The 25,138-nt window shown below is 43.0% G+C and overlaps 1 protein-coding gene across 1 annotated transcript; it reads left to right on the top strand.

Moving 5' to 3' along the window:
- Positions 1 to 21,587: 21,587 nt before the first annotated feature.
- BHLHE22 (basic helix-loop-helix family member e22) lies at positions 21,588 to 24,647 on the top strand. Its single transcript, XM_081111660.1, has one exon. It carries the CDS (start codon positions 21,901 to 21,903, stop codon positions 22,999 to 23,001), a length of 1,101 nt encoding a protein of 366 aa, XP_080967786.1. The 5' UTR covers positions 21,588 to 21,900; the 3' UTR covers positions 23,002 to 24,647.
- The last annotated feature ends 491 nt before the right edge of the window (positions 24,648 to 25,138 follow it).

Below are 25,138 nucleotides of genomic sequence, written 5' to 3' on the forward strand. Positions count from 1 at the left end.
AATTACGGGACTAAAAGTGGGGGTAGGAAGGCCATGGAAATTAAGGGGAAAAGGGGGAAATACATGTTACAAGTTGCCAACCACTGAGTACAAACATTAAAAATAACGTTTTCTCGCAGGGCCCTCGGGGGTCCCGGCTCTGTCTCCTGCTTCAACAGTGTTTGGAGGAACAGACCCCGGCCGCCCCTTTTCCAGCCTCAGGCCACGCTCCTGCGTCTCATCCAGTCACCACCTCAGAACCACCTCTGCGACCAGCCAGCACACCATTGTTTTTCTACCTTAACTCCTTATCGCCGAACAACAACGAGCTCCCAAAATCGTCAGAATCATTCTACCGAGGTGGAGGCTGCGGTCAACCGCCGGCCAGCCTGCACCTGCGGGCCCCACACCTACCTCTCTCCGGCTTCTAGTTCCACCTCCACGACGTGGCTCTGGAGGGCGCGGGCCGCTTCTTCCTCCAGTTGGAAGCCCGAGGGCACCCAGCGTCTCTTAACGATGCAAAGCCAGCGCTGCAGCTGCATCTCTCGAGGACGAGCTGAAGCCTCCCCAAGGTGAGTGGGCAAAACTCAGGGCGCCACGGAAGCAGCCCTGGCCTTGGAGAGGAACCCGAACCAGGCCCTTGTGGACCTGCAGACCCTGGGTTCTACCCACGCACACCCTCATCCTGTGACTTCCTGCAGCACCACTTCCGGGTGAGCAGGTGAAACTCATCAAGAAGATGGGCCACACCTGACTCACCTCTGCAGCGCCCAGAGACCTTTGAGGGGCCCCTTGACACCCCCTGGTGTCTGGTTTTTACCTGAGCCTCTCCCGGAAACTACTAGCCATTCTTTTAACCACCCTGAAGCCCTCTCCCATGCATTGCACCAAATAAAATAATAAAGCTTTTTGCAGCAAAAAAAAAAGAAAAGAAAAGAAAAGAAAGAAAGGAATAACTTTTCCTGATAAAGCTGGAACTTCCGATCATGGAGGAAACAATGTATTATTCACTAAATGGTATTGGAACACATTACCAATCATTTGTACGACAAATTACAGTAGCTCACATGTTATACAGCATCAAAATAAGTTCCACTTAGATTACAGATTTAAATATAAAAATTAAATCATAAAATATTAACAGAAAGTAGGAGTGATGATTTACGTAATTGTGGTGTGGAGGCCTTTTTGAGGATTGTGCCCCAAGCAAAAACCACTCAAAGAAGATACTGTTAAATTTGATCATATAAACATTAGAACTTGTGTGCATCAAAGATCCACTGTGAAGAAGAAAAAAATGAGACAATACAAAAAAGTCAGTAAAAAAATATTTGCAGCAAAAGTCTCTCACAAATAAATTTTTAAAATGAAAACAATGGGAAAAATTACAAATGAAATGAAAAAGCACTTTACAAAAGATGAAATCAACCAGTCTATAAGCATATGGGAAAGTGTACAAAGCACTAGTAATCAAAGAAATGCACATTAAAACAATAATGAGATATGTTTCATCCATCAAATCATCAAAAGTGTTTTAAAGCTAAAATTCTAGGGATTGGCAAGTGTTCAGGAAAATGGTCCTTCTGAGAAGCACAAATTAATATACTCTTCTGGAAGTCAGTTGGGCAGCATATATATGAAAATACCTAAAATTGTTCTTGCCCCTTTTCTCAAGGATCTCACTCTGGAAGTCTTCCTTGTATAGTAAGCATAAGTAACAATTTAATAATATATACCTGAGAATCACAGAGCAGATCGGCTCACTCAAATCCATTTCTACTCCCTTGTAGAATATTTCTGTCAGTAAATATACATCTACAAAATCAATTCTAATGACTTCATAATATTGCATTGTGTGGTTATAAGATAACTTATGTAGCCATTTCCATGCTGACTGACATTGAGGACATGTCAAGATTTCTTATTTAAAAAGTGCTTCAGAGAATGTCCTACTCAATACATCTTTGCACACATCTCAAATCGCGTAATATCAGTTCCCTCATGTAGAATGATTGAGTCAAAGGGTGCCCATTTCAAATATAAATACGTAGTTTTAAAAACTTGTAGCAATTTATTCCCATCAGTAACACACTGGTGCCATTTTCACACACCCTTGTATCAGAGCATGTTAACAACCTGTTTAAACATTCTCTCTTATAGATTTTTAAAAACGTATTTCATTGCTTTATTTCGCAATCCTTATTTTACATGCATAACATGAATTTGCCTACTTTTCTATTCCCATTTTTTCTAATTTTTTATTCTTTCCATTTTAAAAAATTTTGTTATAATAAAATATTAACTTTGCATATGTGCTGCAGATAGTTTCTCCAAATATAGTTATTTCTTATCTTATTTACGTTAACGTTTTAGTACAAAGTTTTTAAATCTCTACATGGCTACCCCTTTAAACATTTCCTTTATGGTTTCTATACTTGGTGTCCGTTTCAGGAAGTCCCTCCCACTCAGCACAACCAGGTAGGTCTCACTGGCCTCCTGCAGGGCACCCAGAGCTGCACCCTGGAAGTTTGCGAATCAGAAGTTCAGTGGACTTCCCATAATGCCTGATTTCACCAAGTGCCGAAGTGCCAGGCCGGTAACAATGAGGTCTGTTTGCCCATCCACTGAGGGTGCGCTCTTTCCGGTGGCTTTGGTAGCCAGTTGCTTCTCCGGTGCTTTACCACCAGGAGATTGGTCAGCAGCCTGCTCTGAAGGAGCCATGGTATAGCGACCTCTGACCTCTTTACTTACACCCCTCGCCCCCCCCCCCACGCCCCGCAACACACACACACACACACACACACACACACACACACACACTTCTTTTTAATAGTGTGAAGGAGGTGGGTGGTGTCAGACATAATACCTCAAACTACATAATTGGGATACTGTGACAATTAAAGATTTAACCTTTGTAAAGGTTAAATCCTTTGTAAGGTATTTACCATGATTTCTGACGCATTGTAGGACCTCAAGAAAGTATTGCTGGTGTTTTTGTCATTATAAACTTCAATTGGTCTTCCAGTGGTTCTCAACCTTGGCTGCACATTAGAATCACCTGGGAATCTTTTTAAAATCCTGATTGCTGGGCCTCATCTTCCAGAAATTCTGTTTCTTGGTTACTAATGTCATGGCTCCACCCCATAACAAAGAAACAGAATTTCTGGAGGATGAGGCCCAGCAATCAGGATTTCAAAAAGATTCCCAGGTGATTCTATATGTGCAGCCAAGGTTGAGAACCACTGTCTTAGACTCGTGGTCTGCAAACTGCGGCTCGCGAGCTACATGTGGCTCTTTGGCCCCTTGGGTGCGGCTCTTCCTAAGCCTTAGGAGTACCTTAATTAAGTCAATAACAATGTACCTACCTATATAGTTTAAGTTTAAAAAATTTGGCTCTCAAAAGAAATTTCAATCGTTGTACTGTTGATATTTGGCTCTGTTGACCAATGAGTTTGCCGACCACTGTCTTAGACCAAGGGGAAGGAGTTTAGCACAGATGCACCCATGAAACAAAGTCTATCCTTTTGTCTTTCACTGAGACAGGCTACTTCTCAAAAGAAAAGGATAAATTATTTTACCTCCCGGAAATGTTGTGACAATTTACTAATTAATACTATAAAGTGCTTTGGAAACATCAAGTGAAATAAAAAATGCTAAATATTGTATGACAGCTTTCCTTTGAATAACATCTTCAATACACAGTCATGTAGCCTGATTTAATTAAACAATACAAAGTTAAATAATAAAGAGCAAAGGAAGAGGTAAATTAAGAGGCATAATCCAGAAGGGAATGTTCTCAGATGAGATTTAAAAATAGGGTGAATCAATGAGGCAGAGAGACACTGAAACGCTGTTTTACTTGAGAGAAGACAGAGACAGGTCTCTTCTTAGACAATCTGCCACATTCCCTGGGACCTCATTAGGACATTCAATGCATCAGCATCTCAAATAACAGCGAATGTTAATAGCGATCATTGGTGAGACAGGGAAGAGCACTCAGTTACCCTTTGGGAGAGTAAATGCAATCATTACCCAGAACTGTCAGATAAAAGTTGAAAATGTAATAAATTGTGTCTGGCTAACAGTGAAGATCTGTGCTTCTCTTCTAGACTTTAGAGTTGCTCCCGGGAAGCACTTACTCAACCAGGGACGCCATATCCGGGCCACCTGGCATCTAAGGGAAGCCACGTGGCTATTCCGGCTGATGGCGGGTTATTAGAGGTGATGTGTGTCCCTTCCAGACTGAGGCAGATAATAAGTAGCTGTGCTCTTGCCATAATCGTTTCCCTTCCCTCAGTACCTCTGATACCTCCCATGTTGACGTTAGTGGCATCCAGACACAGAAGGAGCCTGCATCCCAGATTCCCTCCTTGGAGGGAAGCAACCCAGGAGAGCTGCCCACATCAAACACCCACCTTGGGCCAAGCATGGGTGAGAAATAAAACTGTATCTGTTAAACCACTGATATTTTAGAGTCGTTCGTTACCATTCCTAGACACTTTTTACCGTTCTTAGTAACATATTTTTACTTCTAACGTTTCATTTTTGACCAGTTGTCACAGGCTGTGCAAAGGATAGAGCGAATGGGGCAGGGAAGACACAAAAGCTCTGGCTGGAGGAATGCAGATGCGATGTGAGAAGTGAGAGAGAGAGCACAGCAAATTGGTCCGTATGGCCGAAATGAAGAGCTGGGCAATGGTCCACTCTTCAATTCGGCACAGAGGTCAATCAGACAAGAAACATTCCTTCAAAGTGGTTGGATTTGAGAAACCAAATGTCGTAAAATTCTTTAGTGAAAGCAGTTTTCCTTGAGTATTGGTTGAGTTAGTCAGACTAGAGTGGACAAGGACTGGAGTGAAACTGAGTAGAGAAAAGAAATGTAAAATGCTTCTTCCAGAAACTTGCCATTAAAGGGAGGAAAAACGTACAAAGGTCACTAGAGGAAGCTGCAAGAATAAGGGAAAGACTTGTTTTGTTATAGGATTGGAGTGACTGGTAGATATTCCTGGAAATACTGCAGCAGAGAGGGATGATGGGAGAGACAGGAGAGCTCCTGAGAAAATGGGAACTTGTATAAAATCTACGTAGGTAGACTTGCTTTGGATGGCAGAAAAATCCTCTTTCTCTAACAAACCAGGGGCAAGCCCAGGTGCAAATTGGAGGAGGGATGGCTGCCTGCTCTCACGATGGGGATTGTAAAGAATTTAAGGGATATGGACAATAATGTTTCAGTCAATAATAAAAAAAAATGGGAATTATGTCAAGACAATGTACAATGAAATAGGAATGAAAATATATAATACCAAGTAAAGAGGAAGACTGGCCCTAGCTGGTTTGGCTCAGTGGATAGAACATCGGTTTGTGGACTAAAAGGTTCCAGGCTCAAATATCGTCAAGGACCTTGGTTGCAGGATCCTCCCCGTCCTGGGCCCTGGCTGGGGCTCGTGCAAGAGACAACCACTCAATGTGTTTCCCTCACATCGATGTTTTTCTTCTGTCTTTCCCTCTCCCTTCTACTCTTCCTAAAAATCAATGGAAAAGTATCCTCACGTGAGTATTAACAAAACAAAACAAAAAAAAGAAGAAGAAGACTGCAAGGATACAGGTATAGAGATAGATTCACATAAAAAAATACAGATGTGAAATATAGTAAAAACAATGCAAAGAAGGAAAAGACAGCCTTTTTATAGATACTGCAATATAGTTGATAGTTATCCTGCAAATATTCAGAGTTGAATGAGGAAGAATTAAACTAATTATTATCAAGGGTGTACCAAGTAATGGACAGACTAGTTTGACAAGTATTTTCTCATTCATTCCACATCACAACCGCATTGGTATTATCTTCATTTTTTTCTAATGAGTCAGCTGGAATTCAGGTCACAGCTATCAAGTAACAGAGCTACCATTCAAACTCCTGTCGTGTGACTGAAAACCTCACCATCCCTTTACACTTCCAAACCGCTATTGCTTTAGGCAATGAAAGAGCATTCACTTTGGAGACAAATAAACCAGAATCAATATATATTGTTTCCACACCTCAGTTCCTATAGTGTCAACTTTCTGAGAACAAGGTCTGTCTTTTTCACCTTTGTATTACTTACGCATAACACAGTCGTTAAGTATATTAAGTGTCCAATAAGTGCCCTGGCCAGGTGGCTCAGTTGGTTGGAACATCGTCCCATACGCCAGAAAAGTGGCAGGTTTAATTCCCAGTCAGGGTACATACTTAGGTTGCAGGGTCCATCCCTCATCATAACACTTATGAGAGGCAAGTGATCAATGTTTCTCTCTCCTTTCTTCTCTCTAAAATCAATAAAAATATATTCTCAGGTGAGGATTTTTTAAAAAGTGTCCAATAAGTGATTGTAGTACTAAATTTCATTTCCTTATGTCTATTTCCATATTCACAGCAGGATAAAATAAAAATATTACAAAGGAAGACAAGTGAAAGTGAAAAATGTTTTTTTAAAAAAAGTTGTAATGAGACAACCAAGAAACAGCTAAGATGGAAAAGTAATCTATGGTGTAGATTGCATAAAATAGTCTATGGAATGGCCAGGGTTATTTGAGTGATTTGTACATGTTGATGACAGCAGACCTATGTCACTGGCAATAGACAAGAATAGCACATTCCTGCTCTATGCCAGATCCTAATATTTTTATGTGGGTATACTCAAAAAGTCTAAACAGCATATTGTTGTCAATTAAGTATTATCAAATATTCCAAAAGTGCTCTCCGTGTTCCAAAACCTACATTGAATTTTAAAATTACATTTCTATGTTCACACAGCAAATAATTATTTTTTTGCTTAATTTGATTTTAACTCTTTTTCGGACTCCATTTGAAGAAGCCCAAAGAGCCCTCCTTTTAAAGACCAGATTTTAATTTACACAATTTTAACAACATGGAGTTAAGAGTTTGGAAGCAAAATAATGCATATTCTAACAAAAGTTCACAGTTTTAGGTATCAAAGGAAATCATAATATGCATAACGCACAATAAGCAACATTTGCAAACTATATGTATGGAGCGTGGGTACATCTGGCATAATATTTAATTTGAATACTATATTTGTGTTATGCACTCAGCATGTCAAATAGCACCACTTATTTCAGTCCCCCAAATTAACAACATATTGAAATGCTTCACTTCAAGTCTATAACCAACCAAGCCCCAAACCAAAAATCATACAAAAAGGGAATGGTCTGAGCTAACGTTAAAACATCAGATTTTATTTTTATTTTAAAAAATTAATTTTACAAATGATACATGATTTTTAAGTGAAATTCAAGCCAAAACACAAGGAAATAATGATTTTAAATCCAACAAGCCAGAAGGTTTTCTTACTAACCATAAGTGAACATCAACCTAGACATCTCTAGGCATAAAGCCAGATAAATAATAAAGAGGTAGAAAGAGGTATAAGTGACTATAAAATAGGGATTGTTTTTATGCATGTTTTAAAATTAGTTAATGATAGTTTCACTTAGCAAAACAGAATGAAATGTAAAACATTCTATTTTGGATAAATTTTTAAACCAAATTGATAAAAGTATTAATATTTCCTCTAGATTCTTTTGCTCTCCGGTGTTTGGGCTGGATATGGAGGTCTGAGTAGAGGTGAAATACCTTCGGATGGGGTTGGGGGGTTCTTGACACACACAATCCAGTAGTCACTCACTCACTCAGAGGTTCTAACAGACCCTTGGGAGGAGTAAATATGATAAATAATGCTTCTCAAGCCCCTCAAGTTGATAGTACTCGTTTTACAGGTAGTAAAATACTATATTCTTCCTCAAGTTCATAATAGAAATGCAAGAAAATGCCAGGGTTAACTAGCTATGACTTTATTTTCTTATTTCCCAGGAACATCATGCTTGAATGTGTTTCCGAAGAGGACCATCTTCCTATCTGACCCGCTGATGGAGTAACATGCCTTCCTATATATATAGTTCATAGACTATGGCTGCAAGCACTTTTTTTCTCTTTGAGATATAAAATAAACTGTGCAATTATTCACATCCACAAATTAAAGTCACAATGAAAATAAGGTGAAACCTGAATATGAGGAACATAAAATATCAAATATGTGTTTGCAGATGTGTTAAAAACAAAGAATCAGTGAAGGAGAGAAAGCTATGAAGGTACTCACTAGCCACCTTTAAAAATCTTCAATAATTACAAGGATGTGAAGTGTTGAAATTATGTTATGCATTTGAGCAAATGGAAAATCCATAAAATCCATTTTTATATTATAAAATATTTTAAGAAGTATCTGTTTGTCTACCTAATGGCCCATTTGGCAGTAAGTACCTTTGTAATCGCCAAATAAATTTACAAGCCTAGGAGATTATCGTTGCTTTCTATTTCTTTTCTAAAATAAACTCTCTATATGCAATTATAAGGGCAATGGAGTGTGTATAGACTTAAGAATAATGGAAGGTTGTGAAGTGAGGGGTTGTCCTTTCTTGAAGTAAATAAGAAGGTAAAACTTGCTACTTTCAGTCACTGGTAAAAAAAATTCTTTTATATTTAATGATGATATCTGGAAGAATGGTTGCTGCTGCTGAAATTATATGTAATTAATTAGATACTGCTCTCTGTACCTGAACCATGCCTACAAATTCATGTATGTACCACTAGGTGGCAGTAGTGCTATCTAGGGCAGCATTGACCTTATCTTGATTATGCAACACCTTCTCTTTACAGCTTCTGGAGCTTCCCAACTATTGCATGTCTCCTTTAGAAGATTTTTGTTGTTGTTAAAATACAACTGAGTTAACAAAGAAGAATTAATTAGATATCTGTTTCCAAAAGAAATATTAGAATCAGGATTTAAAGAAAGATGGCCTCGAACATTGTTGAATATTGCTGTATGGCTCTGCATCCCATTGAGTTGAGGCGTACTGCACACACTGAATCAAGCTAGATAGACGCTGGAATGTTTGAATAGGTTTTGTCGCCACTTACCTTAATTTAGGCTACAAAACTGCTCTGACATGCTTCATAGAGGCAGGAGCTTTCCTGCTTCTGCTCCTTCAGGTGAGTTTTAAACTGGCTGCTTACTCTTATCAAGATGAAAATTACCTTTTATCCTGCTAATGAGCTTTGAAGCATAGTTTCTCCTTGCAGGACTCTTATTCTTCGAAAATAGACTGAAGAAATTATTGCTGGATCCCTCTGCTTTTTTTCTTTTACCGCGTACAAGCCTAGGCGTGGCTCAAAACTGTCAACTCTGTCAGGAGTCACACTCAGTCAGAATCAGTACTTTCTTGCTTACATCGTCGTCTGTAAACCTCTCTAATATAGTCCTCTTTTGAAGCTTCTTTTACTATGGGAGGATTTTTTCCCCACACGCTCACTTACGCTATCCTACTAAGTTGGCAGTGTTCAGGATCTCCTCAGATCTCTCTAAAAAGAAGCTCTGCTGTCTTGTCTTTCATTGTCCTTCAATATATTTTAAAGTTGACAGATGAGATTGCTATTAAAGCTTCTATAGACAACAATCATGTCCTCCTTCATACCTTAATCAGCATCAGGATCTATAAAAACAAAGAAACAAGAAAACAGATTCCCTCGTAACTGTCGTCTGAGATTGTTTTCAACATGTCTATTTCAGTGCCATACTATATTTTTAATTTTTTTTTAAAAAGTCCATGCATTTAAAAGAAAACCAGCTATAACATTAGCATTAGTAATTAGATAATATGGGGAGCTAGATGGTACCAAAACAAACAAACAAACAAAAAAGCAGTGAAGAGCTGCTCTGACCAAACTCATATGCAAATCGCTTTCTTTTAAAATAGTAGCATGTATCAACACAAATTACATTTCTGGGTCGTGGCACATCAAACTACCCACAAATGAAGGATGACTTAATTGCTTGGACCACAAGTCAGAAGAGCTCAGTTGGCAAATATAAAAATATATTGGTGCTATTTGCATTTGCATTTGAGTAACTGGTGATTTCATTTTAATGCCCAAGTCTAGGTAACAAAGAAACCCACAGGTAGTGAAACACATCTTGCAAAGCCATGGATACAATCCCTGACCAGGGTGTCTAAGGGTGCAGAGGACCCATTGGTCTTGTCAGCTACATCCGTGGGCATAGGAAATACCGCTGTCAGCTCAGCACCTTCAAATTCAGATCACAATATTTGAGAGTTTATGTCTTTATAGGTTAAACAGTTAAGCATTTACAGAGATTTGATGCCTGTACCACCACCTTTAAATGACCTCCTAAAAAAATCTTTTAATAATTAATTATTATTCTAAATATCTAATGTTACTGTTAATAGCTTAGCTTGCTTCTCATAATTTCACCTAACAATGTATTTCCAATAAACAGTCACAGCAGAGTGAGGCTTGCTATATTTTAGAGTTTACTATGCAGCAGCCCAAATAAAGTAAAAATATATAGAAGAGAAAAAATATGACACAAAGAATAGGACATGTCTGCAGGCCTTGTATTAAATGTGATTCCAAAGCAAGTAATGATAAAATGTAGACTATAGACCCTCCATTTCTTCTAACCCATTATCTCTAAGATGACGTTGCTTTCATATTTTCTAAACTTCGTAATCTAAACGGCAAACTTCATTCAGGAAAAATAAAAACCGGCCATTGCTGATTACCATAGCCTGGATCATAGACATTTAAATCAAAAGTCACTTGAGTTGGAAAAGGCTTAAGTTTTTTCAATAAATTATTTTTTATAATGACTATAAAAGTTATATAGTACACAGAGGCTAGCTGGAGCTAGATACTTTACTGTACCTGAATTGTGGAGAATACTTTCTGAGACATAAAGCTGACAATCAGACATCCAAGTGTGACCGGGAAATAGCAGCCCCTGAAAGATTACAGTGTGAATTTAGTAACCTTAAAGGCAAAAACCAGTGTCCTTTCACTCCTGGACCAGGAGACAGAATGGGCAAATGACAGTACAAACACATGTAAGGAGATCAGAAAGATAAAATCATACTCCAAAATCGCTTGTCAAAGCTGAAAGTGAGAATTTTCGCCCCACAAAAAAAAAAATCTTTATTTCTTCTGCTATTTAAAAAGTAGTTCTATGATCATAGTTAAAATATAAGCATGAAATGGCTTTATTTACAAAGTTAAACTGAAAATTATCCATTATTGTAACTCAATAAAGTCACTGACATTGCAATATAATCATCAAGTATTTTAAATGGCATGAGTTTTCTTCAAAAATAGAATTACTAATAAAGAAGTTCAAATATCTGTGATATCTGTGAAAAATACATATTGTTCATGAATATCATCATTATTTTTAAATTCATTCTTGATCCAAACAACATGAAAGAATATGGTTTTAGGTAATGAAATTTGAGGGGCAAATAATGGAGAGCAAAAGAACCTAGAGGAAATATTAACACTTTTATTCATGCAATCTTTTATTCTTGACTTTTTTAATTGTGAAAAAAAATGCTATACACAAAATAAACAGTAAATACCTGTGTCACCTATAAATCTCTTCACTTTTTATAAAAATATTTAAAGTAACTTATGAGAAACCCCACTCTTGACCCTCCTACCCCAGGTAAGTGTTCAGTAAACTTCTTTTAGATTTTTTTCTGCATGGACCTAGCCACACAGCCTTTTGTTTAATAACAAATACGACTGTGGAATATTCTAAGTTGCTTTTGAACTTAATTATGTGTCAGAGTGTCTATCCAGAATATATCAGCATTCTATTTTATAGAATGAAGACACGATAATTTAATTGTTTGCTTACTGAACAACAATTAGGTTGTTTTGTATTTTCTGCCATTTCATAAAATCTTTACACATATATCTATTACTTATGTCATTATTTCCATAGGGTAGATTCTTAGGTGTAAGAATCCAAGCCACCTTCCCAAAAAGATTGTACCAATTTTCACTACAACAATTTTCCTCATGACTCTGCATATTGTTAACTTTTTAAAATGTGGACTATTTTAAAAATTTGTTTTAGCCGAAACCGGTTTGGCTCAGTGGATAGAGCGTTGGCCTGTGGACTGAAAGGTCCCAGGTTCGATTCCGGTCAAGGGCATGTACCTGGGTTGCGGGCACATCCCCGATGGGGGATGTGCAGGAGGCGGCTGATCGATGTTTCTCTCTCATCGATGTTTCTGACTATCTCTCTCCCTTCCTCTCTGTAAAAAATCAATAAAATGTATTTAAAAAATTTTGTTTTAATTTCTATTTTCTCTTTCTTTTTTATTTTAATTTTTCCAACACCATTTATGCCCTGTTCCACCTCCACTCTCTGAATATCTTTGTATGTCATTTTTTGACATTTATATTTCTTTAAGTGCTAGATTAAATTATTTTCCTATTGGATAGCTTTTTGTTGTTTTGCAGAAGCTCTTTGCATAGTTGATGTATTTATTTTCTTCTCCTAATCTATCATTTGTCTTTTAACATTGTTTATGGTCTCTTCCTTTGCAGAACAGGAATTTTAATTTGTTCTGTAGTTAAATATGTCAACCTTATCTTGTGTGAGTCCTTCAATTTTTGCCTTGTTTAGGAAAACCGCTCCACCTCAGTCTCTAAAATACCATCACTATAAATATAGTCATGCTATCATTGTGTTACTTTAAATGTCTTTCTAAATCCACATAGAATTGATTTAACTCTGATTCTAATTAAATAATAAAATATAAGTAGAAATACTCTTCAAATACTTACAGAATAATGAAACCTGTGGGCAATAAATAGCTGAGGTTTAAAAAGAAAAATAGTTCGACAAACCTGATTATCTTTTTTGATAAAAAAAAAAAAGAGAGAGAAGAAAGAAAATGCCACCCTAGCCAGCTTGGCTCAGTGGATAGAGCATCTGCCTGCAGATGGAAGGGTCCCAGGTTCAATTCCGGCCAAGGGCACATGCCTGGGTTGCGGGCTTGATCCCCAATGGGGGGCATGCAGGAGGCAGCCAATCAATGATTCTCTCTCATCATTGATGTTTCTCTCTCTCTCTCTCCTTCTCCCTTCTTCTCTGAAATCAATAAAGAAATATATATTTTTTAAAAATGCCACAACTAAATGAATTGATCGGTGAAGACAAGATATGTAATAAAGTTAGACCTTTGACATATGTTGGCTCTATAAACTTTCAAAAATTAATTCAAATTGGCTCTAAGGTGAAACTATCAATCAACTGAATTGACATAAATTGGACCATAAACAACAGAAATAATAATAATATTGATGTAACCAGCTATAGGAAGGAAGAAAACGATATCGCACAAAGATCACTGACAGATCCAGATTCACAGAGCTTTTACATAAACAATCTAGAAGGAAGAAAAATAACATAATCATCGACTTAACAAATGTCACTGAACTGAAAAGTGCACTCCATGCATTCAGAAGCGATATAACACAAGATTCTTCCGAAGGATGGAAACACAGTGAGATATCCAAATCAGAATTGACTCTGAGCCAAATCACAGCCCTTCTTCTATCCGTATACCAGTTAATTCAGTCAAATCAACACTTTGTAAAATCCATTCAGTTTGAGATAGCAGGGGGAGACGGAGCACTCCACAATCTGGCAGTCTGGGCATTCAGGAGAAGGGAGAAGCAAAGAGGGGTGTGGGTGCTGATGGCCTGGGAACATAAAAAGTTCCACAGCGATGGCCCCCACCCCCTGTGACATTCGAACATGGCCCAAGCAGTGAATTGCTGCCCCAATCTACCCGCACTTGAAAGTCATGACAGAAAAAGTAAATAAAATACAAACCAACAATGCTCATTAAAAGTGACTGCACTGGTTGAGATGAAACAGTCACAGAAGCATAATAAAGTGTTAACATTAAATCCACATACCATTTTAGTGTTTGCAAAATGCTTCCACAGTCTCCTTTGATTAATACCCTGAGGCAGTAAGAGAAGCCATGATTAATAGATCCATTTTCCTCCTGAAGCTAAGTGGGATCAAGAAAATTGCCAAAGATTACACAGCTCCTCTGCTGAGAACCTGTGATTCCTACAACACCGGCTCACACCTTTAAAAGCAATTTTGAAAGAAGAGCAATCAGGTTTAGGCATCTGTAAAAAAAAATCGTAATTCAAAAACGTCATTTTAAAAGAAAAAGCAAATAAATACATTAAATGTATTCATTGTCCTCAAATCTGTGTACCTGCTTTTCCTCAGCCTTCCTTCCATCCTTGTATTTTACCAGGACCCTTGTTCTCAAAACAGTGGGAATATGAGAAGCAACTCCAGGGAGTAAGAATACAGAGTGGGGCAAAAGTAGGTTTACACTCATGAGTACATGAAACAGAGTTTATTCTGGTGGTATTATGTATTAAGTATTGTATTATTTTCCATAAGAACAACTGTAAACTTACTTTCGCCTCATCTGTATTTAAGTACGTGGATTACAAAACTATCTTCTTGGAAACTCTCAACTTCTTATTCATGAGGCAATGGGAGGGTTTTTTTGTTTGTTTTCAGAAACACCTAAGGCCTAGGAGGCTCCCAAGTCATGTTTGGGATTAACCTTTAAAGTCATCATGCCAGGTGGTAATTTCCATTCTCCACATGGGTATTACACTACAATAGACAGACAGCCCAGACCACTGTATGCAAATGATGGCCCCTTCAGGTAGCCTGAATAAAATACTTCATTAGAGGAATATTATTATTATGTTAAGGAACTCTTCTCATGATGCCTTGTAGCTGTTGATTTCTTTTTTATAATACTTCCTTAACAACATGTAAATATAGCACCAATGTGAACAATTCAATCAGTATCGTTTTCAGCCAGATACAATAATACATAAAATATAAGTTGAGCCGAAACCGGTTTGGCTCAGTGGATAGAGCGTCGGCCTGCGGACTGAAAGGTCCCAGGTTCGATTCCAGTCAAGGGCATGTACCTGGGTTGCGGGCATATCCCCAGTAGGAGATGTGCAGGAGGCAGCTGATAGATGTTTCTCTCTCATCGATGTTTCTAACTCTCTATCTCTCTCCCTTCCTCTCTGTAAAAAAATCAATAAAAAATATATTTTAAAAAAATATATAAGTTGAATGTTTCTCAAACATAAATTAAAAATGACTATGTCCAACAATACTTTCTTGCTAGAATAGATCAAATGACCTCATCAAAATTGTTTGAGAAGGTGTCAAACTTAGCCATGTTTAAATTTCAAAATTTAACTGTGAAAAACTCTCTAGCTAACCATCTGTTGATCTAGTTCCTCCTAAATATAATCAAATTTCTTTCAAACAGAAACTCTTGCATTGACAGAGTGAATGAGTCCAAATATTTGGTTTACTAGATCTTCACTTTAACTAATCAAATAAAATTAATCTTTCAACTGAAGTGAAGTTTACATTTGTCTGTTTGATCTACAATGTTTTTGAAGGATTTCACAATATTTTGTACACTACAAAAAGCATAGCTACTTTTATTTCCATTTCAAACAGCTGGCCTGAGTATATAATCATAGATAAAAAATGTCCTTAATTGGGATGTCATCTCTAAATTTTACTGGATTTCAGTCCTATTTATAAAAGAGAGCAAAGTTGCAAAAATACTCATATTACAGAAACATTTTAATTCCAAAAAGTGTTAGGTAGTCATGGTTCTAATATGTGCACTCAGTTTTTGGGAAATGATTTAGCTCCAGATGGTGTTTAAGGCTCAGAAGGCCTAAGGAAGACATCCTCAAAGACTATGAGATGAGAGACTGTTGATTTAGTGGAGGGCTATTGATAAAAATGGGGCAGACTATTTACTAACGTTGACTAGTAAAGTTCTATGAGGAACTAGGAGAATTTATGTTTCAACACACCATCACTTCACATAACTCTCCTTTCTACCATATGTGGTAAGCATCATCCACAAAAAGTAAATAAAGAGAACTGCTTTTACTGAAAATACCCTTGAAAGAGAAATCTGTTGGTGATTAAAGTATCGAATAGCAATTCAGCACTTGGTTTTCACTAGCTAAATTAATTCCTGAGCACACCGAGGTATTTATAAAGTTACAGTATCTTCGGCATACAATGACTGGTTCAAATCCTGTGTTAGAAATTAACCTGTGGTTTAATTTCTTCTATCAAATTAGGAATTTATGATAAATTAAAGAATCATGTTTATCATTAGTCCCTAGAGTAATAACTATATTTAAATCTACAGAAACTACGTGTGTAGATATAACATACTGTCTTCTATTTATAAATATTAGCTTCCATGATTGTGTCTGACAGCTTGTAATTAATTTTCAGCTCATGTTTTGTAATGGTAATTGATTTATCACAAATAATTTTTTAGGAGTAAGAGTATTTGAATGTTTCATATTCAGCATTTCAGTATTGTCATCCACTTCCACATTCTCCTCATTGCCAGGAGGTGGTGCTGTGGGTTTTAAATCGCAGAGCTGAAAATCCCAAAGCAGATCAAAGCCCTTTTTCAATTTGTTCCTCCCTTCATTCGTGGAAACCAGGCAAACCCTAAAAATGTTCAACAATTTTTCCTTGGGAAACAAAAAATCGAATGTTTCCCAACATTGGATAGAGATAAGATTTGAAGGAGGAAACACGTAGCACAGAAAGAAGTACATCAGCCCCTCGTGAGTGCGATTGAATGCAGAGCATTCCAGTTAATTCTTCCAAACTCCCTTCACTAGCTTTCCTCTATCCCCACCCGCATACCCTGCATTGTTCTCCGGGGTCTGAGCCAGGCAGGGCAGGGGACAAGTTTTTCCACTTGCCTTCCAGGTCTCCATCATGCGAGAGACCCCGCGGGCGTCAGGTAAGCCCTTCGCTGGGGGACCCGCCACCCGCGAGCTTGCGTGGGGCGCACAGTCGCGCTGAAAGGCTGCTTCTTGGGGCGCTGAGGGCCTCTCTTCAGTCTGTTCAGTTTGAAGCTCACTTGTCGCCAAACACTCGTGAGGATCAGCCTCTTCTATTTAAAGTAGATAAAGATAAAAGAAAAATCTTTCCGAAAGAAAACTTTTTATCAACAGGTTTTCACTTTTCCACGGCCGAAGTCCTTGGAATTGCCAAGCACTTCAAAGCCACGGCAAAGCGGGGGCCTTCGGAGCCGGGCAGCTCCGCTCCCGCTCCCTTGGCCCCTGCGCCCTCGCAGCCCTCCTCCGGTCCCCAAGACACACGTGCACCCATCGTATCTCCCTGCAGGGAGCTTTGTAGGACCTGGCGGACTGGGTGAGAAAATACTGACGACAGAACGACCCCAAAAGGCTGGGGCTGGAATTTCTCCGCCACCGAGTTGACCCTGCCTTCCCAAACCCCGTGGGGGCGCAGGATGATAACCTCGGCTGTGCAGGCTTCAGGCCGACACAAGTGCCACCAGACGACGCGGACTGGGCGGGGGGAGAGGGGCGAGGCGGGAGGCAAATGCAAGTTCAAGGCCAGCAGGCCTCCCATCTCGGCTGAAGTGCGCTCTGGAGTGCCGGGGCCTGGAGAGCGGCGGGGCGCACCCTGACTCTAGGCGACAGACAGGGCGCGGGGACTGCACCCCCTCTCCCCCCACCCCCCGGGCCGTTCCGGAGGAAGTCCCACGGGGTCTCCGCGGTCCCAGCCGGACACCAACTTCCAGACCGGACTTCCCCGCGGCCGGGAAGCGCCTCCCGGAGAGGGGTCCCAGGGCTCTCAGGGAATTGGCTTTTCCGGAGCAGCTCCCAAGAGAAAGCTCATGGCATGTTTGCTAAACTTTGCTTTTACTTTTTAGAATGTTCTCAAATAGATAAGTTGACTCTCTCTCTCTCTCTCTCTCTCTCTCTCTCTCTCTCTCTCACACACACACACACACACACACACACACACACACACACACACGGACCTTTCAGAAAACACACAGATACCCAAATCCAAGTGTTCCGGGTTCTCCCTACTTTTTAATCTAGAGAAGTAATAAACTGTTTATCGGGGCCATAGAAATAACAAAGAGGCACCCAGGCTTTGCTCTTCAAAAGTAGATTGGATTGTGCTCCGTTCTGATTTTATTTAGGTTCCTATTTCAAATTTCAAGCGAAGATTAATAAAGATGATCACTGAGACATTTAAGTAGGACCTAAAAAATTAGTTTGGCCTGACGCTCAGAGTTCTATAACTCCCGTGCGGTGCTGCTTGCTGAATATTTTCGAACCCTTCCAAAGCCTCAGGTAGGCTCCTTCCTGCTCTAGCAAAACTGTATCCATCTTTGCACAACATGCTCTGGCGACTGTACGTTTGGAATCCAGCACTCGGCCCAGGATGCTCCCTGTGCCAGGGGCCTCGCTGCGCCAAGCAACCCAGACCAGCACCGAGAGCGCAGTGCTGGGTGTTGCTGGACCGTCCCCTCCACACCCTCCCCCCGCCCCACCCCCGGCCAACCCGCCTGCCGAGTGGACTGAGCTTCCCGCCGTGCTGCGAGCAAAGGAGACAGTCCCTGCCTTTCCTGTGCCCAAATGCTTAGGTAACTCACAGTGACCTCTGAAAATGCTCCATCAGGGGACTTCACCTCCAGTGCTTCCCTCTCTGGGGTCATCAGGGAGTCAGGGGTCTCCCCCCTTCCGCCGCGGGCTCATTTCCCACCCTTTCCTGCCCACTCCTTCCCGCCGGGGAGCCAGAATGTGTTTATTTTGACTTGTCCTCTGCTACTTTTCCAACTTGCTAGTTACATCAGGAGCCGAGGCCCTTTCCCAGCTTCCTGGCGGAACAAAGTTCAAGTGCACAGACTTCCCGAGCCCCTGCGGGCAGAGGGCACGGAATCAGCAGCAGACGCCCTCCCTCCGCTGGCCCGAAACCAGGCGGCGGGATCCCGAGAGAGAGAGAGAGAGAGAGAGAGAGAGAGAGAGAGAGAGAGAGAGAGCCTAAGCCGTGAGGTAGGGCTGGCGACGATTAACCCAGGTAAGGAGACACCAGGCAGATGTTTTCATTGCCCTGTAAGATGCACACAGTGCTAAGTGCCTGACAACTTCCCAGAAGCAATCAGCAAAAGTTTACGAGTGCGTAAACCTCGAAGACCATTCCCCGACGGTTGTTACAGGCCCACATTTAGAGCTGCTATAAATTCTCGGGCAGTCTCCCGAAGCTGAATGTCCACTGTCTAGTAAGCTGCCACCTCCTCCGGGAAGACCTGGGGGATTTTCTTGAGCCTCTAAGGAAAGAGGTTTTGGGCTCCTACTGAGTGAAATAAAGTTGCGCGAAAGTTTGCACCAGATTTTTGGATGGCGTGGAGGTGGGGGCGGGGACGGGCTAGGACGCGCGCAGTTATCTGACAGCAGCGAAGGACCAGGGTCCTGTGAGGGTCCCGGTTCTAAGTCGGGTCAGGAGGGGTCTTGGCTGCTTTCTGTGGTCGCCCTTGCTGGGCTTCCCGGCCCTGCAGGACCCAGCTACGCCCAAGCTCCCACCTGGCCCTTCCAATGCCCACTGGCCGGCCGGCAGGCGTCCCGCGGAAAGGGCCAGCCCCCTGGCAAGGCTGTCTCCATGAAGAACCGAATCAGGCGCCCGGGACACGTCTCCACTCCTCCCAGAGCCACGGCACTCTGGACTTACCTACACTGTTTATAGAGAGCCTTTGCTTACAATCCCAGGAAAAGCAAGCTGCTCACTGAGAAAAACAGTAACAGGAGCGTCCTTTAACTTCCTAAAGGGAGAGGTTAACAGCTGCGAGCGCCCGGGAAGGGAAGGTGGGAGGGGACGGGGGAGCGGGGGGCTTTGGGGTCCACGGCGAGACCCGTGGGCTGGCTCAAGCCTTCCAGAACCGCCGGCCTCGGTCCCAGGCTGGGAAGCCTCCCGCAGCCCGCGTGCTCTTTGTCAATCTGTGGGTTCCAGTAAATTCTATGGCGCGAAGGTAACCGACGACTGGGAAGTATTGCGGCAGCGGAGAGATGGCGTCTCGGGCAATTAGTGTGGGGCGATGCCGCTGGGCCCCTCTGCAGCCTTTCCAGGTGACCGTGCAGGCGCCTCTGCGTCAGCCTCGCCCTTCCTTTATGGAACGAGGCGCCCAACTGTTCTAAATATCACCATTCAAAAACAGGTTCTGTGGCGAACCTCATTTGTGAATCTATTACAGAGATTAATAGATTATTTCTCCTTTTTCAACTAATTCTCAGTTGGGAAATTTAACCATATGGTAAGGAGAGAATTAGAATTTCATCACATTAGAGCAAAATGTAATGAAAAGAGTCCAACACCTGGGGCCAAGTCAGAACGCCACAATTAAAAGGTTTTTAATGAAACCGGAGAAACCAAACACCTCAGAGGCTTCAGCAACCCTGCCACACAAGAAAGATTTATTGGAGGTGTTGGGAAATATTGTTTTTACTTATGTCGTAAGGATGCACACCAGCCGCTAAGTACCATGTGCTCCCAGACTCGCAACTGGGGAGCGAGCGGACGGCGTGTACCACTTGCCACCCGGAGAGGAGCGCTGTTCACCGACCTGCCTCTACCAGCCCTCGCAGAGCCACCAGGCTGGTCCCGATGTCCCCCCGGGGCTTCCTAGCCCTGGAGGAGACGTTTCCAGGCAAAAATAATATATGCAAATATGCACAAATGCCCCACTTGGGGTGGGAGAGGATTCGACTCCCCGTGAAGTTGGTTATTCCGAAACCACGGGATTTTAAAATCTGGAGGAAACTTTGAGGAATTAGTTCCTTCCTGTTTAGGAAGTCGTGTGCTTCAGTCACCATCACAGTGTAGCAGTGACTTGGAAATCGGGCAAAGACACCCCCCTCCCCTTTTAATCGAATGGGCTGCATAATCAATTTGCTCTTCATTTTTCTTTTTCTCTTTCTTCCCCAGTCCTGGTTGGAAATGGGCAGCGGGTGGGGTGGAAATAAGTCAGTGTTTAAGTGGGGACGATTGCTCTGCTCTCTTCACTAGTTGAGAATCTAAGGTGAAATTTGGGCAAGTCAGCCCCCAACCCCCAAAGTCCCATCTCCAAATCCAGACCAGTGTCATCCTATGAACATGGGTGGAGTATAACTCCAGCCCGGAAGGGTAATGCAGCACAAGATGAGACAGCAGTGGCGAAGGAAGGACAGTGGGGGTGGGGGCTGGAGGTGGGGGTGGGGGTGGGGGGAGGTGGCTTTCGACGGGACTCCCAGGCTTCGCCGCCGATCCACAATTTGCTGAAGGAGCAAAGAACATCCTCGCCTCTAAGTAGGGCTTTTAGTGTGCTCATTGATGAGTGAAAGTCGCCACACATGTCAAGCTAAAGGCAGTTGTTGGGTTACTAACAGGACCCAGCGCCTTGCAAACATATGCGCTAAGCTGTGTATACAGATGGCAGGCAGAATAACGGAGCAGGCGCCTTTTATAAAGCTCTCGCTGCTGCCTGTCTTCAGACCTGGGAAATGAAACTATTCAGACTCGCGGCCAGATAGCGTCTGCGATTGTTTGTTACCGTTTTAATCCTATTAATTAAAACGTTAACCTGATTGGGTAGCAAGCGCTGTCCCAACAGGCGAGTCTTCCTCATAATAACCTACTCAGAGATAATGATGTAAAAGACTCCCCCGTCTGTGGCGGCGGCTGGCTGATGGGTCCGGAAATCTCTTGAAGGTGAATCCAAGCAAGATAAACGGTGCGGAGAGGAGGCGCGGGGCTGGGCTCAGAGCGGCGGCGGCGGCGGCGGCGGCGGCGGCGGCGGCGGCGGCTCCACTCCCTCCGCGCCCACCCTCCCACCATGCGGGGCCCCGGCCCATGGTGAGCCCCAGCAGCCAGCACCATCGGCTGGAGACGAAGAAGAAGAAGAAGAGGAGGAGGCGAGCGCGGGGGAAGGCGAAAAAGAAAAAGAAGGGGAGAAGGCTGCCCGCAGCACCGGGACCAACGAGCTCATCGGCCCCGGAGCCCGGCTCGGGCGCGTCTTCCGCGCCGCCTGAGTCCCGAGCGGAGGCGGCGGTGGCCGGCGCGGCGGGCCGGGGCTGCGTGCCGGCGCCGGACCATGGACCGCGGGCTGCACCTCGGCGCGGCCGCCGCGGGGGAAGACGACCTCTTCCTGCATAAGAGCCTCAGCGCCTCCACGGCCAAGCGCTTGGAGGCATCTTTCCGCTCCACGCCCCCGGGCATGGACCTGTCCCTGGCGCCGCCGCCTCGGGAGCGCCCGGCGTCCTCCTCGTCGTCGCCCCTGGGCTGCTTCGAGCCGGCCGATCCCGAGGGTGCGGGGCTGCTGCTGCCGCCGCCTGGGGGCGGTGGTGGCGGCGGCGGCGGCGGCGGCGGCGGCGGGGTGGGCGTCCCCGGGCTGCTGGTGGGCTCTGCCGGGGTTGGGGGCGACCCGAGGCTGAGCAGCCTGCCGGCCGGGGCCGCCCTGTGCCTCAAATACGGCGAGAGCGCGAGCCGGGGCTCGGTGGCCGAGAGCAGCGGTGGCGAGCAGAGCCCCGACGACGACAGCGACGGCCGCTGCGAGCTGATGCTGCGGGCCGGAGGCGGCGACCCGCGGGCCTCCCCGGGCGCGGGAGGCGGCGGCGCCAAGGCGGCCGAAGGCTGCTCCAACGCGCACCTCCACGGCGGCGCCGGCGGCCCCCCAGGGGGTCCCGGCGGCGGCAGCGGCGGGGGTAGCAGCAGCGCTGGCGGCGGCGGCGGCAGCAGCAGCAGCAGCAGCAAGAAATCCAAAGAGCAAAAGGCGCTGCGGCTCAACATCAACGCCCGAGAGCGCCGGCGGATGCACGACCTGAACGATGCGCTGGATGAGCTGCGCGCGGTGATCCCCTACGCGCACAGCCCCTCGGTGCGCAAGCTCTCCAAGATCGCCACGCTGCTGCTCGCCAAGAACTACATCCTCATGCAGGCGCAGGCCCTGGAGGAGATGCGGCGCCTGGTCGCCTACCTCAACCAGGGCCAGGCCATCTCGGCCGCCTCGCTCCCCAGCTCCGCGGCGGCGGCGGCGGCGGCCGCTGCCCTGCACCCGGCGCTGGGCGCCTACGAGCAGGCTGCGGGCTACCCGTTCAGCGCCGGGCTGCCCCCGGCCGCCTCCTGCCCGGAGAAGTGCGCCCTGTTCAACAGCGTCTCCTCCAGCCTCTGCAAACAGTGCACGGAGAAGCCTTAAACACACCCCTGAGAAACATAAGACCGACCCAAAAGCTAGAGGAAAGGGAAACGCTGCCCCCACCCCCTTGATTTTGGTCCTCTGGTAGTTGGGAAACATTTGCAGGGCAAACAAAGCAGAGGCGAGAACTGAGGAGACGTCTCAGAGACACACGGGACTTGAGCCTTGACATCCCCAGAATCTCGGTCTTCGGAGTGGGAGGGAGGGAGGAAGGAGGTGGAGTTGAGCTGAAGTATGGATGTCTTTTTTTTCTCAGAAAAGTGGCAACTTTGGTGGCAGCCTAAGACGCCAGGAAGCAGTTTTCCTTTAAGGTTCAAAATAAGTTTGAAAAGTAGTCGCTTGGGTATGAAGTGTGGAGAGTATTGATACTAATCTTACTAATAATTGTGAATTTGGCTAGTGCTGCGGGGGAGAGGAGTCTGGGGTTGGGTGGCTTGTAGGACGGAATATTCATTCAGACAAATCAGAAAGGGCACTTGAAAATAAATTTTGATTCTGAGCCAGGAGAAAAACACGGAAGGTAGATTTATTTAAGTGAAAAGATAAAAGAGAGACATGTTGCTATGAAAGACTTGTATTTTTTATTGTCTCTGAACTGTGAAAACGCTCAAAAGTTTTTGGCAAGAGTGATATAAAAAAAAAACTGTGGCTGAAAGAATTGCATTTAAAAATATTTATGTGCACCTTGTTACTTTCCACTCTGCAATGATGTATTAACCATTCATGGTATTTATTTGTTATTCTTCAATGACCCACATCAACAGTATTTATCATGTCATGGGTCTTATGTGCAGATTTTTTTAATGCCTCTAAAATTCTGTTTTATAGATTAACTTATACTGTGTGCCAAGTGTTTAAAAGGTTTATTTGCCAACAAGTATGAAGAGACCTATTGATGTATCTGAGCTGCTTAGGTTTATCAAAGGTCACCTGGATTTTTTCAGTTGCATCATCCCTGTATTTAAATTGAGCTTTAATAAATTGCTTCAGTCCAAAAATTACAGGAAAGGTGTATTCTTAATTGATGAATGAATTGATCTCTTTTTTTTGAAAGGGGACTCCTTTGCATTCTTAAAGGGAAAAACATCACAGCAATAGAACCTATAAGTAAGACCATGCTAAGCAAATATTTTTCCAGGCTGTGCTGTGCATTTTTAAAAGCTCTAATTTAATTGCTTTTAATATATATGTACATATATAAGTTATTTTAATTGTGGAGATTTATTTAAGTTAAAAGACTGGTTTGATTTGCCTATGGTGTGAAATCCTTTGTTATTTTTCTAAGAAAAAAAATAAAATAAAATTTAAAAACAAAGCTAAGGAAGAGCAAGAAGCTATTTACCCAAAGTGAGCTTTCGGTTTTAGTTTGCATGGCTGTTTGCCTGCCTTTCTATCCTACAAAAATCAAGAAATCCTTTTTTTTTTAAAAAAAAATGGAGTCCTGCTATTTTCCACTCCTTGCAGATAATACAAGTTTAGTTTGTCAGGTTATGGCGAGCTGGGAGCTGTGATGGATCTATTGGTGGGTTTTGGATGTATAAAGAATGATATATATTCAATAGGTCAATCAGACTATGACAGCTATGTACAACCATTTGTATGTGTATCTATGTCAGAAAGAATCTTTATTAAAATATTTTGATCAAACATTTTATTATGCTGTGCTTTGTGGGAGGAGCAGCCACCTCTCTTCTGTGTTACTTTTGGCTTGAAAGATAACGTAAAAGAAAGGAGTTTCAGAGAAGTAAAGTTTTGTCAGGGATATACAAAGAGGAGTGACTAGTTCTCTTGTTTACTTGTTCAAAAGATGATGGCTGGGCCTGGTGGTCAGTGGGGGAGAGAGCAGTGGGGCCCGTGGTAAGACCCAGGGAAGGTCCAGAGTTTGTCTGCTGGCATAACTTTGAAGGCCATGCTGTCCCTGGACTTCTTTTCCCACTTGGTGGCCTTGTTAACCATGTTAGGACCCATCAAAGATGGTGAAGTTTCTTAAAGAGTTTTGATCAAAATTTCTGTTTCCTTCTTGCCCAAAAGCCAAGGAGAAGGGATGGATTTGAATTCATGGAGGATGACTTTTATTGTGGCTGTCCACATTGCTTTCTGACGGAAGAATCAACCAGGTTGAGTTGTAAGTGTAAAC

The sequence above is a fragment of the Myotis nattereri genome (assembly GCF_964212035.1).
Source record: "Myotis nattereri genome assembly, chromosome: 17".
Lineage (NCBI taxonomy): Eukaryota > Metazoa > Chordata > Mammalia > Chiroptera > Vespertilionidae > Myotis > Myotis nattereri.

Coding starts and splice junctions, on each gene's coding strand:
- BHLHE22 (XM_081111660.1), top strand. CDS start 21,901: ATGGACCGCGGGCTGCACCTCGGCGCGGCCGCCGCGGGGGAAGACGAC.